The sequence below is a fragment of the Sander vitreus genome, chromosome 8 (assembly GCF_031162955.1).
Source record: "Sander vitreus isolate 19-12246 chromosome 8, sanVit1, whole genome shotgun sequence".
Taxonomy (NCBI): domain Eukaryota; kingdom Metazoa; phylum Chordata; class Actinopteri; order Perciformes; family Percidae; genus Sander; species Sander vitreus.
This window is the reverse complement of record NC_135862.1, coordinates 35,456,173-35,471,013: the sequence shown is the minus strand read 5'-3', so window position 1 is coordinate 35,471,013 and position 14,841 is coordinate 35,456,173. Positions and strand designations below refer to the sequence as shown.

The following is a 14,841-nucleotide window of genomic DNA, read 5'->3' as shown; positions in this document are numbered from 1 at the left end:
CAGAACTACAGACTTGAAATGAGCTGGGAGAGAGGAGAGACGAGAGAGGAGGGAGGAGGGAGGAGGGAGGAGAGAGGAGAGAGGAGGGAGGAGCGAGGAGAGCGAGGGAGAGAGAGGAGAGCAGAGAGAGGAGGGAGGAGGGAGGAGGAGAGGAGAGGAGGGAGGAGGGAGGAAGGAGGAGAGAGGAGAGAGGAGGGAGGAGCGAGGAGAGAGGAGAGAGGAGAGAGGAGGGAGGAGAGAGGAAGAGAGAGGAGAGAGGAGGGAGGAGGGAGGAGAGAGGAGAGGGCAGAGAGGAGGGAGAGGAAGGAGCAGAGAGGAGAGAGGGAGGAGAGAGGAGAGAGGAGAGAGGAGGGAGGAGAGAGGAGAGAGGGGAGGGAGGGAGGAGATGAGAGAGGAGAGAGAGGAGGAGAGGAGAGAGGAGAGGAGTGGAGGCAGAGAGGAGAGAGGAGTGAGGGAGGAGGAGAGAGGAGAGAGGAGAGAGGAGAGAGGAGGAGGAGAGAGGAGGAGAGAGAGGGAGGAGGGAGGAGGAGGAAGGAGGAGAGAGAGGGGAGAGGGAGAGAGGAGAGAGGAGGAGAGGAGGGAGGAGGAGAGGAGAGAGGAGTGGCAGAGAGAGGGAGGAGGGAGGAAGGAGGAGAGAGAGGAGAGAGGAGGGAGAGAGAGGAGAGAGGAGAGAGGAGAGATGAGAAGAGAGAGAAGAGGAGAGAGGAGAGAGGAGGGAGGAGAGAGGAGAGAGGAGAGAGGAGAGAGGAGAGAGGAGGAGAGAGGAGGAGAGAGGAGAGAGGAGAGAGGAGAGAGGAGGGAGGAGAGAGGAGGAGAGAGGGGAGGGAGGAGGGAGGAGAGAGAGAGAGCATGAGACAGGAGGAGAGACAGTATATGGCAGAGAAAGAGATATGATGAGATAGAGATAGATAGATGAGTAGAAGTATGGTAGAGTAGAGAGAGGAGAGAGGAGGGAGGAGGGAGGAGAGAGGAGAGAGGAGGGAGGAGGGAGGAGGGAGGAGAGAGGAGAGAGGAGGGAGGAGGGAGGAGAGAGGAGAGAGGAGGGAGGAGGGAGGAGAGAGGAGGAGAGAGGAGAGAGAGGAGAGAGGAGAGAGGAGGGAGGAGAGGAGGAGAGAGGAGAGAGGAGAGAGGAGAGAGGAGGGAGGAGAGAGGAGGAGAGAGGAGAGAGGAGGAGAGAGGAGGGAGGAGAGAGATACAACTCCAAGTGTTTCTTTGCTGAAGTCGTCTTCGACAGAACGATAAAACGAGCAGCCCGTTGAGTCACGTACAGTGATGGAATGTCCGTTTCATAACGTAAGCCTTTGTGAAACAACAACAAACTTAATATGTAAATGTAAATGTGCGACAGGCTTCATAACATAACAGCCTGGATGCAGAATGTTTGCAGTTCTGCAGCTTGCCTTTCCTCCTGTAAGGTGAATTCTTGTTCTAATAAAGAGGAATCAGTTCTAAAGGAGCTGGCAGGTTGTGCGCTTGTTTTGTGAGTGGGGGGGCGGGCGGGGTTAATATTTTGATTACATCTTTCTCCTTCAGTTATTAAAAGTGGTAGAAGAAGTATTCAGCTATTTTACTAATTATTTACTAGCTATTTTAATAAAAGTACTAATGACACACTGTGCAAATCACAACAAATCAAACATGTAGTTTATAAAATCTGATGTTTTATTATAAAGTAAACTAGCCAACAATATAACGGCTACTAGTCCAGCTGAGATGATCAGACCATTAAACACACAACTGGTTGGATCCTTTACACTTTCTACAATGGGAGGATTCTCCTGCACTGAGAACTTTTACTTTTAATACTTTGAGTATATTATATGTTAACTTACATTTCCAATGCAAGACTTTTACTAACATGTAACAGAGTATTTCTACAGTGTGGTATGTGAGTACTTCTTCCACCGCTGCATGTAAGCAGTGAGTGGTAATGACGCAGGCCTAATGACCTGTCGCTAGCCCAGCTGATCAATAGTGTAATTAGCCATTCATATTGATGCAGAGCATTTTACGGCTACTTCTATTAAGCTTCAGAGTCAAGAGACCCTGAGCCACTGTGTCTCCTGGCTGCATGTTTCATTTCTGACACACTGGCCAAGTGAGTCATGGCTGACATGTTTCATCTGATTCTTTTTTTCTATTTATGGTTTGTTCAATATGTTGTTTTCACGCTATTCTGGGCAGTAATCACCTCGCTGCCTGTTTGCTTTCCACTACAATAAAAACAGCATTTGCATAATTGGCAATTTAGTATCGACCACACTTTATCTACATTTGTTCTTCTCCATTCCAAGGTTTTAACAGTTTAGAATTTAGTTTTTATTTAATTTTCTTTATATTTTATTAAGGTTTAGTTTTAGTTTTTATATATTTAGTTTGATCTACTGGTCAGTTTTTGTTCCTACCCTCACCTATGGTCATGAAGGCTGGGTCATGACCGAAAGAACGAGATCCAGGGTACAAGTGGCCAAAATGGGTTTCCTCAGGAGGGTAGCTGGCGTCTCCCTTAGAGAGAGGGTGAGAAGCTCAAAACAAAACCAAAAAAATCTGCAGATTACTTTTAAGTCTGGTGACAACCAACACACCTCACTAAGCAATGGCTGTTTTAAAAGTTTAAGGAGAAAGGAGTGTTTTTTCAGCCATAATTCTTGCCTCTTCGTGTCGCTTTTCCGTCAAGTTGATCTGGCACATTTCCACTATTTCCATAATTTCTGCAACGAGTGGCTCTCAGACATTCAAGAGCCCTGATTCAACCGCAACCTGTTGCTGAGATAATGGATAGGGGGCCTTTATGTAACCGTCCACTGCCTATTCTCTGTCGTTGTTTTCCTCTTCAGCTCTGCTTCTCTTCATTGATGTCGTATTCATCTACCAACCCTTTTTAGGCTGGCCCAGGTTTGCCTTGGACCAGCTCTTAGTAATGCTGCTATAGGTTTAGACTGCCGGGGGACTTCCTTTGACACTCTGAGCTCCACTCTCCTCCTCTCTCTCTCCATCTGTGTGCATTCATGTCCCATTAATGTGTGTTACTAACTTAGCTTCTTCCTTGGAGTCCTTATGTTTTCTGGCCTTGCAGGTTTTCTTGGATTGTGGTCGCACCTGGATCGTGGTTGCAGCTGCTGCCGTGGTCCTGCTTAACGTCCTGCCCTTGCACTGCTACTACTATTATTTCTAGTCATAGTTATATTATCTTAGTTGTCACTCTAATTGCTACTACCCATCACACCAACTGCTTTAATTAATATGAATCATATTTATGCATGTCTGTATCTGTGTCTCTGTGTCCCAACCAACAGCGGCAGATGGCTGCCCACCAAGGGGTCTGTCTCAGGTTTCTGCCTCTTTAAAGGAAGTTTCTCCTCGCCACTGTTGCACCAAATGCACTGCATTGCTCATGGGCGGAATTTGAAAATTATAGAGTGTGGTCTAGACCTACTATGATCCATAAAGTGTCTGTAAAGTGTCCTGAGATAACTTCTGTAATGACTTGACACTATAAATAAAACTGAATTGAATTTTGTTCTCCACCACTCTCTCTCAGCTTAAATGAGCTCTCATCTGTTCATAGTCTTGTTATCAGGGAGTCATGGTTGGATGGAGTTCATTAATTTCCTTCTCCGCTGGTAAACAAGCCCATTGTCTAATTATGAGCCATCACAGCTAATGAGCACAAACAACTCTGTCTTAATACACCAAGAGTTTCAAAGCGGTTCATCCTGCACACACTGAACAGCCCATACAGGAGGGTTAATTGCACAAAGGAGGGTTCGTTACACAGAGGACACACACACGGTAAATAAAGCAGACGGACTGACCATGTCTGAGTCCACTCCTCGCTGCTCCGGCAGCAGGGGCTTCTCCTCGGTGAACTGCTGCTCCTTCATCCCCGCCATCCTGGACAGCAACCTACAATCACCATGGCAACACGCACACACATACATCTAGGGTTACACCATTATTTCATTATGCAGAATACTTTCTGTTTGACCAAACATTTGCATGTGCATCGCTACCAGTGTGATACATGATGATGGCCGTTGTAATTCAATGGAATGAAAAACAGTCCTTCCTGGGGTAATTTCACAAATCCACATTGTGAAATTATTGAAGGACTCAGATCGCTGATTAAAGGTTGTACTGAACGGAAATAATGTGAGCAGCTGATAGATGAGGAGCTGATTGGAAACAGAGGAGATGGAATCAAGATGGAAATTAGTTTTGCTGCAAACCTGATTTATTGGGAAATCAACACAAAACATAAACCGTGACAGTACATATCAGAATTTAATGACAAGTCAATGAAAAAGTAAAAACAGGACCAGTGATGCTTTAGATTGGAGCTAGAGATAAATCCTTTCCAAACTGATTTTTTTCCGTGGAGTTTTCATCATGCTATACGTGTGTATGTGTGTATCTTTGAGGTTGAATGCATTTCCTTCCTCATACAACGTATTCTCATGAACAGGTTTGTATGATATCGTACGAAAAACTTGTGCACAGCAGTTCGTGTGATATCCTACGAATTTAGGTGACCGCCGTCACATAACAGCTAAGTTTAGCTTTAGTTTAGCTTAGTTAGAGAAAAGGTTACTGGGAGTCGGGTACCATTTTAGGGGCCGTTTCAGTTGAGTTTAGCCGACAAAATGTGAGTGTCATGTGGGGATGACAGCGAAGTTTAGGCACCAAAACGACTAGTTAAGATTTGAAAAATAGGTTGTGGTTTGGATTAAAACACTGGTCCCCAGTAGTGGAATGTATTTAAGTACATTTACTCCAGTACTGTACTTAAGTCCAAATGTGCTCAACACTGGAGAAGGATAAATATAAATATGTTGATATTTTTATTATATCTTTCTCCTTCAGTTATTAAAAGTGGTAGAAGTCTTCAGCTATTTTACTTAAGTAATATTACTAATGACACACTGTGCAAATCAGTGGTGGAATGTAACTAAGTACATTCACTTCTGTACTGTACCTAAGTACAAATGTTACTTGAGTCTTTTCTTTTCATGCCACTTTCTACTTCTACTCCGCTACATTTCAGAGAGAAATATTGTACTTTTTACTCCACTACATTCATCTGTTACAGCTTTAGTTACTAGTTACTTTACACATTAAGATTTCTGCTCACAAAACACATGTAGTTTATAAGATACAATGTTTTATTATAAATGAAACTAGCCAACAATATATAGTCCAGCTGAAATGATTAGACAAGTTATTTGATTGACAGAACTTTTTGGATCGTTTCCAGTTTCTAAAATGTGAGGATTTTTCTGCATTGAGTTCTTTTACTTTTAATACTTTGAGTACATTTTCCTGATGATACTTTTTTTTTTTTTTTTTACTTCAGTAACATTTTAAATGCTGGACTTTTACTTGTAACTGAGTGTTGTTACAGTGTGGTATTAGATCTGAATACTTCTACCACCACTGCCAGTCCCCTTAAGTAGTACTCCCTGGACACAGACAGTGAAAGTCTGCCAGGGACACAAACTCCGCTCCCCCACTTGAAAGCCCTGTGTTTTACAATCCAACCCATCCACCCCGACCTCCTCCCTACGCAGACCAAAGCGTAGAAGAGCTAAAAACACTTGTGTGCACGGAGAGCATTTTTGGCTCAAAACTCTGCTTAAAAACCAAAACGTGGCAATGTAAATGTAGCCTTATACAGCAGCAGTTACTGTGGTGCATACAGCAATAAATAAGGAATAAATACAAATAACAGCATTTCTTTTCGTAGATATATGTATAAATGGTTCATGAGAAGAGCCTGCCGCGGAATACATTTGCAAACACCATTTTTTGAGCATTTTGAGACCTGCCTTGCTTATATCCTTCGTTCTGCCTTTGTTGGCGCATTGCTGTGTTTCTTGGTGCATAGGTCACTGGAATAATGTGAAACCATTGGCAGTCACCTGTGCGCAAGCATGCATGTTTGTTCTTGTGCGAGTACATGAGACAAAGAAAACAGGGACTCACTCATAAACCCAATGCTCTAGGACTACTAGAAGTCTACGGGGTACCTTTAATTGTGCTGGAATTTGTACATTGTGTATCTGGACTTGCAGTACGGTGAGTAAAAAAGCACAGTTTATGTCATGTGTCTGCAGTCCTGACATGAGTTTAATCCACCTAACAAGGAAGCGATAACACAGGACAGATACAGATTGTATTTCCTCTCTACACACAAACACCACCTCACTCTCCACTACACGCTAAAAAGCAATCCCTGAGAGAGATTGACCAACCATCTTATTTTTTTCCAAAAGGTTAAAGTACAGTATCTACAAAAAGGCAGCAAACAAAGATATAGATGCTTCCTGACTGATTACTCTGTATACAGTGGAGCTTTCAAGTGCCTACTGCCCCAAAGATAATAAGAGAAAGAGGCTGTATTAAGGTCTGATTAAACTGGCCTTTTGTGTTTGAGGGCACACACACACACACACACACACACACACACACACACACACACACACACTGGCAGATTGGTTAGATTTACAGGTTGTTTTTTTTTTATACATCAAACAACACTCTCTACAATTTCTCCTTTAATGTGAAGTTAGAGAGACGGATGTAACTGATGATGTCACTGACCAAATTCTGTCAGGCCTTGCAACACCTTGACAATGATATCAACCCACACACCACCTCTCTGTCTCTTCCCTTCCGTCTCGTTCCACCCTTTGCTCTCTCTCCATCCTCATTCGCCCTCCGTCTCCTCTGTCTGGCAGTGGTTCAGCGAAATCTGTTTTTATCCGACACCCTTAAAGAGACAAAGCCCAGATGCCACTTACAGTCATTCCCTGCAGCTGATGAAGTGTGTGTGTGTGTGTGTGTGTGTGTGTGTGTGTGTGTGTGTGTGTGTGTGTGTGTGTGTGTGTGTGTGTGTGTGTGTGTGTGTGTGTGTGTGTGTGACCCTAGAATGTCAGAGACACTACTTACAAACGAAAATCCACCCTATAAGAAATTATGTGGAAATTATCCACATCAGCCCTGGACAGATTTTTAAAGTAAACAGGGGCGGTTTAGAACCGATAAGCCCCAACTCGGAGTAGTTTCCTGTATCTGTGTCACGTGGGCTCCTTCACGGCCACGCCTCTTTAGGAGACTAGCGGGACGTCCTGAGTGTTTGATTCCAACGGGAGAAGTGAACGTGAACACAGATTATGAGCGATCCTTTCGCCCCGTAGTCACCAAAGTAAATATTGGAGCCATTCTTCAGAAGCCACATATCTCCAGAACATTCTGACACTAACATGGTATCTTTCAGACGGACACATCAGGAGAAAATGAACTTTGTTTGAGACCTGTTTGTGTCTCAGGACCGAACTCTCGCGAGATCTGGCAACACAGAGAAGCAAACGTCAACTAATGTTCATGAACGCCATAACTAAACTAATCTACGTGATGCTAAACATGTCTGTTAGCTGTGTAAACATCTAATGTTAGCAAAATAAAGTGTTAATAAATTATTGAAATATAAGTTTCATCCATCCACACCAAGTTCACTACTACTATGTCCAAACGAGGCAACGCCCCTTTTGGAGACAGGAAGTGTGTATATATATCATACCATCGGTGCTGCTTTAAATGCGCTTGATCTTTAGTATAGAGCAGTGTTACTCTGTGGCCCCCCCAAGCTTTACTTTGAGGCTTGCATGGCAGTAAATAATACGGTGATATGATCATGCAGTCAATACAGATATTTCATAAACACATTAAAAACAAGCAGGGCTATAACATAACCATATATAATAATCATTTTTAAATACCCAAAACAGTGGCATTACAAGATAGAAATATAGACTAGAAAATATATTTAAACTTGCTCTGCCCAGTCTGTTCAGAGATGACAGACTGATAAGCAGACATGCTATTTATGACTGGATGTAACGTTTGATACTTTGCAGTAAGGGGCTGTCCTATTGACTTTGTCCTATCAGTGTGGCTCTCATAATAAAAGTAGTGAAGACCATAGTTATTGAGGATCTTTGAAGTAAAGCTCCACTGCAAAGCTAATATGTGACTACTCTGCGCCACTGGCAACAAGACAAAGGGTGTCTTTGTGTCCACAATGGTGCAAATACCTCTAAAGTACTCAAATCAACCTGAGAGCTTCGTTCATGTATCCAAGACTTTTTAAAACGTTGGTGTAAACAGCTGCTGGAAAATGAAATACGTCTGGAAAAGACGCATAAGGCAGCTGTGAGACTGAGCCAAAACTGTAAAGTTGTGAGCCGTAAAACCAAAACGATGAGTGGAAAGATGATGAAATGCTCTGTGGAGGTGAGGGGAACTGTAGGCTTGGTAATCATTCTCGGTGGGTTCATCACTATGAGCTCCATATACTGTTTTAACTCTCTGAGGACAAAAGACCCACCGATGAGTCCAAGTGATGTTTGACAACGCTCGTATTCAAAAAGCGATTTTTATTCATTCATCATTTTAGACATTTATTTACTATTTTGTTCATATATTACGCTACTTTTGTGAACCCAAGATTTTTCTTAATTCATTTCAAGCATCAAAACAAGTGAGTGTAGGTTTGTTTTCACAAGAGATTTGAGAAATTTCAAAAAGCGAATATCACCTTTTCAGCTTTATGGTCAAATTATCTCTTTATATATTGCTCTGGAACAATTTTGGGCCTCACTTTACAGAAAGCTGAGTTTGTTCTGAACATTTTGATATGAAACACATGGGGATCAAGTTATATACAAATACCCTTAAAAGGTTCATTTAAAAAGATATGTAAAAATGTCCTTCGACCTCACAGGGTTAATAGTTAGATTGTGTCCATGTTTCCAAGACGCAGGAACCATTACTCACTGGTGACGGGGAGCATAGGCTTATTTTGAAACAGTTTTTTAGCAGTTAATGTCATTTATCATTAAGCTGTAGGATATTCACACAAACACATTTTGGGTAACTCTGGTAAACACATTCTTCTCTACATGAAGGAGTTGCAGAAATATACCAGAAAGGGGGAAATCCCTCGCAACCGCTAGATAAACATGGAGACAGGCACCCATTCCATTCAAACCTAATGATTTTGTTTTTCTCTTTTGCTCTCTCCCTCCCATTGTGACCAGTTTATTAAGTGGGTGACTGTGACCTTTCTGAGGCCACTGGACCAGAGCCACGAAGGGAACAGAGACCAAACAACACCTCCTCTCTTCTTCCTGCTCCCTTTACTTTATAGCTGCATTTCTGCTGTTTTCCTCCATCATCATCCTTTATCTTCTTATTAAAATAACAAATCAATGGCATGTTTATTTGAGCCAATTCATTTCCTATTCTGTATTTCTGATTGACATTAATGCTTTTTACAGTTGCTGTACGAACACCTACGGAAGAGGATTAGAAATTTATTTAGAAAATTTAGTCTAAAATCAGAATCTCATTAATCTCAGAATTCTAAGAAAAAAAGTCTAAATTCTGACTTTAAACTATGTTATGTTACGAAGCCTGTCGCACATTTACATATTAAGTTTGTTGTCGAGTTTCACAAAGGCTTACATTATGAAACGGACCTGGCGATGCAGATTCCCATCACCATAGCAACTTGATGTGCACAAGGCGAGAGGGGAGAGCGACGCTGCTCTGCTCTGCTCACAGTCACATGTTGGATGTCATCAACGTTCCCACACAAATCAAATCCTTTATATAATGACAATACTTCCAGCTGCTGAAAGTATTCCTCTCTCCGTCATCCTCCGCTTGGCTTTTTTGTCAGGGTTGTGGGTTTCTGTTGTCGTGTTTCCTGTTTTATTTTGTTAACTCTTGCTCTGTGTTTTGATTCATTCCTGTTTCTTTGTTATTTGTGCTGTTTTTCCTGTACTCATCTTGTATGTTTCAGTTGATTTACTTCCTGTTATTATTTTGTAGTGTTTGGTTTCATGTGTCTTTGTTTAGCTTTGTTTCCTGTTTGAGGCTGATTTGTCCATAGTTTCACGTTGCCAGACCTTCCTCCACAGCGCTGCAAAGGAGGGTCTGGTTAGTCCACACAGCATTCCGGGATGGGAGAAAAATGTGCTCTGGTTTATTGGCATTTCTTTAAACCAATCACAATCGTCTTGGGCGGCGCTTAGCATCGGGAAAAGCCACGGTGCCTCCGCTAATAGTCTCAGGAAGGAACTTGTTTTGGTGGAACATGTGGACGTTCAAAAGTAGTTTTAGTCGTGCAACAGAAAACTCAGATTGGACAGATAGTCTAGCTAGCTGTCTGGATTTACCCTGCAGAGATCTGAGGAGCAGTTAACCATAGTCCTCACAAATCCACCAGACGTTAGAACACCAACACAAAGAAAGAGGAAGGGGAAGGACATCCAGCCGAAAATAAGGACATACGGCGGAATTTCTGGTGGCAACGGGACAATCCCGGAAGTGGAAGGTCGAGGATATAGACTACCCTGGCCCTGACCTGCCACGCGCTAAATTACAACAAGCGTACACATCACGTCAGGGGCATAGCCGTAATTTCCGAAGTGAGAGGGGCAGATTGTTCAGTAGGAGGATTTTTATAGAAAAATATCCTATACCATAAATATCCTATGTCCAGGGGCAAAGCCTTATTTTAAATGGAAGTGCACACTTATGACTGACATTAGAGACTCTTGACTGTCAGGAAGATCAACTCAATATAAATTGATTAGACAGCCTGTGAATTGTCTTAAGCTGGAATGAGAACTGGATGAGTAACGCCAGCAGTCACAGCCCAAACGGCTGAACAGACAAAGCAAAGAGCGCCACCTACACACATTCCAACGTCATTGACAGATAATCCTAAGAAAATGAACACTGTGCCGCCCACAGACAGCGCAGAAATAAGCACTGAGCATGAAATATTCAAAACAACAAGCAACCTAAAGGATAACCTCATCATTATTTCACTTTGATAAATCCTTGTTTCTACCCTCCTTGGGTTTTTTTCACATACTCGCTTCCAGGGATTTACAATTTTGCCTCTAGGACCATCTGTGTAAATCATACTGGATTTTCTCTATATTTTGCATAACTTTGAGAACATTGTCTCCCCTAAGGCTTGTGTGGTTATTGATCCATCAGCATAAAACTTAATTACACAACTCAGACATTAGATCCCCCTATACAAAATGTATTATGTGTTATCTGTCACTGCATACACACACATAGTAACACAATCTTTAGGAAATCTTTCTGGAAAATCAGCTAAACAACAACACAAACTGCAACAATACTGAATCATTCATCGGGGGGTGGTTTAACGTCAGTTTTTAAAGCTAAAAAAGAGCTTGGAAATTTGTAGCATATGTGATTTACAACAGCGTTTATTGATTTTAGGTTTTATTTATCATTTATTGATTTGTGGCCTTCAATGTTGTTTTGCTGACCTTTCACATTGATTGCTGATCGATTGTAATATCCAGTGTCTATTTACTGTATGTGTCCAGCAGACACAGAACAACATTATCATTCATTTGGTGTCATGATAAAGGTCACCTGATTAATGTAAATTCAATATCCACTCTCCTTGTATGGATCGCCCTGCTTCCCAGTATTGCATGCTAGTTTGCTTGCCACCAGTTTCTCTACACTGACAAACAAAGAAAACAGTCTGCTCCTTCCTACAACCGTGATGGCTGCAGCTGATTGGACGAACGCGTCACGTGGGGCTGTCTGCTCCCGGATTTCAAAACCGACCATAATGGCAGCTCGTTCAGAATACGATCTGTTATTTTGCAAAAATAGTTCACCAAAACGTAGAGAAATAGGCCGTGCAGTTGCTGAATCTGTCTTTATTTCAGATCGACAACTGTCAGTTTAAAAGATTTTCGTGAGCTTTTGAGAGGCGCCGAGCCAGCCGCTCCTCATTTGCATAAAGTTGGCTGGATTCAACTTTAGGCAAATGAGGAGCTGGCGACTCGATGTCCCGTTTCTCCAAAGTCCCTGCGACACTACTAGAATTCATTGCATGGCTGCTTCCACAGAAATGAATGGGAAGCGTTGAAATGACGCTGACAATGGAGGTTAGTTCTGTTTTGTTCTAGTCTGTACTAGTCCCTGACTGTCAGCGGTGTCTGTCTACTGTTTGGTGCTAAGCAAGAAGTGTACAGTCAGTACATTAGAGCTTCTTTTTTATACTGAAAACAGCTGCCTGCTGCTGCTAGAAAATGGTGCTGATGAGAAGAGACTTTGCAGATGTAAAATCTCAACAATGAGCTAAAAGAAGCTAAAAAGCTAACTGGAAAGTTGGGTGATAATTCTCTGTGGATTCACGATCAATTTCACATAATATGTAATCATTTGATACATTGTTTACATTAAAAACTATTAATTAGTGCAACATTGCTGGCTTTACAAATTCCTCGTACATAGCCACTCGGAGATGGTATGACAATAATTGCAACAAGTCCTTCGAACCATGCAACAACATAGGTCATTTATTCCTGCCCTCTAATGCGACCCACAGGAGCCTTTCATAAATATTACAGGTGTGTTTTACATCTAAACCGAAGTCACGGTTTTAAACACGTTAACGTTGTGAAGCGGTCGCAGTTTGGTTAGGTTAAGGCACAAAAAATACTTGGTTAAGTTAAGAAAAACATGGTTTGGGTTAACCCTCTGAGGATGAAAGACACACTGGCGCTTCCAAACGGTATTTGACAAAACCCCTACTCAAAAGGCGATATTACAAAATTTTATATAAGACATGTATTTACTATTTTAATCATGTATAAGCTAAGACTTTGGTAAACTCATTTCAAGCACCGAAACAATTCATACAACAGATCATAAGTTAAGATTTGTTTTCAAAAGAGATTTGAGGAATTTCAAAAAGCCATCATCAACGTTTCAGCTTTAGCGATAAATGATCTCTTCACACGTTGCTCTAGAAAAAATGTGGGCGTCACTACACAGCTGAGTTTGTTCTGAACATTGTGATGTGAAACACATGGGGATCAGTTACATGAAAATTTCCTAAAAAGGTGAATTTAAAATGAGACAGACTTTCTTCACCACGTGGTGAGGAACATGACGTAGTTCTGTAGAAAAAACATTGTGGTTTGCTGTTTACTTAATTTCAAAAGGGACATGAACCCTGGTCTCCTGCATGAAAGTCTGTAAGTGTGTTTGACCCATCCCTCCTTACGCTGAATTTGGCGCTCTTATTGTTCGTCACCTGATTTTTGACTTGCTTTGCTCCCGTCATAATTACTATGGCTGCTAGAGTGCGCCACCACTATAAATGTAAATATGAGTCATAATTGCTGCTTCGACAACTTAATGAAGCAGGGGAGGACAGTCTTAACAAATGTGTTATTTCCACCAACTCTGCTTCTGGCATTCTCTGCTGTTAAATTGGCTTGTGTCACTCTCCCTGTGCACGTCCTTCTAGGTCTCCCAGCATTTCATCCCTTCTTCTAGCCGTCTTTGGCTAGTTTTCTTTTTCTTCTTGCCACTCACAGCATGTCTCTCTTCTATCCCTCTCGGTCATTGCAAATATTTCACTCAACTCTTCCTCCTTCACATCTTCTTCCATCTCATCCTCCCATCTCTGTCTTTTCTCATCTCACCCCGTCTCATCCCTCTCTTCCTCACCATCTCTATTCACTCTGACGTGCTTATGTTAGACAGCTGGTTGTGAAATCAATTACCGTTGCATTACACCAGCTATATTTGGCCTCATGATGCCACTGCTGCCAGTGGAAAGACATCGGTGCTGTCCTCCTCTGATTTAATGCCTTGTCTAGTGCCTAACTTTGCACTGATCCATGGTGAAGTTGTTGTTTCTTTACTGTAACAAGAGATGTTACTCAAACACATGTAGTTTAGGACTTATATGTGATTGTGTGTCTCCTTGTTAGTCTATGTACACAGTTTGTAAATGGTGGGTGAAGTTGTGAATTTGTGAGCATTCAAATTGGTCAGACTGCCTGTTCATCATTTGGTCTGCTGATCACTTTGTACAGCAGCAAGACGGTTCAACAATTACTGTTTAGATTGGGATGACATTTTGAGTATTTATTGTCCCCAGAGGATGATTCCTAATCGATTTGGTGACTCTGTGACTTTTCTGTCTAGCACCACTATCAAGTAAAAAAATATTTTTCTTTAGTCCCTAATTTCCACTTGACAAACTCTTCTGTCCTTAATTTTCAAATGACAAACTCTTCGGCTCCTAATTTCCACTTGATAAACTTCCTAATAAGGTATCTTAAAGACTGGCCAGATTTCTATGGAATTTGGTGTAGTCAAGGTCCCCATAAAATTATTCCTTAAGGTTTTTTTGTGGATTGCTATGAAACTCACTTAGCACAGTCTTTGGGACACACCTTCAGGACAAACTTTACATTTGGATTCCAGCTACTGATAAGAATGTAGGAATAATAATAGTAGCAGTACTATAATGTAGGTCACTCAGTTTGGTAAGTCAGTGTAGTAGGAAGAGATTGTTAGACTATATCGATGATGTTCCACTTCCAGGATTGTTCAGGGTCCGCCAGATGTCACACACCTTCCTCTTTCTTTGTGTTGGTGTTCTAAACCCCTGTGGATTTGTGAGGACTATGGTTAACTGCTCCTCAGATCTCTGCAGGGTAAATCCAGACAGCTAGCTAGACTATCTGTCCAATCTGAGTTTTCTGTTGCACGACTAAAACTACTTTTGAACGTACACGAAAACCAAAACAAGTTCCTTCCTGAGACTATTTTGCAGAGGCACAGTGGCTCCGTCCAGGGCTTAGCACCGGCCAAGATGATTGTGATTGGTTTAAAGAAATGCCAATAAACTAAAGCACATTTCTCTCCCATCCCAGAATGCTGTGTGGACTAGCCAGACCTTCCTCCACAGCG

The 14,841-nt window shown here is 42.0% G+C and overlaps 1 protein-coding gene across 1 annotated transcript in view; it reads right to left on the bottom strand.

Annotated features, from left to right (window-relative positions):
• The window catches only part of ndrg4 (NDRG family member 4), a 64,636-nt gene that overhangs the window by 31,436 nt on the left and 18,359 nt on the right, over positions 1–14,841 (bottom strand). Inside the window, exon 2 of the mRNA XM_078257978.1 lies at positions 3,816–3,906. Within this exon, the coding sequence (XP_078114104.1) occupies positions 3,816–3,893 (78 nt within the window). The 5' untranslated portion in view covers positions 3,894–3,906. The remainder of the gene's footprint in view (positions 1–3,815; positions 3,907–14,841) is intronic.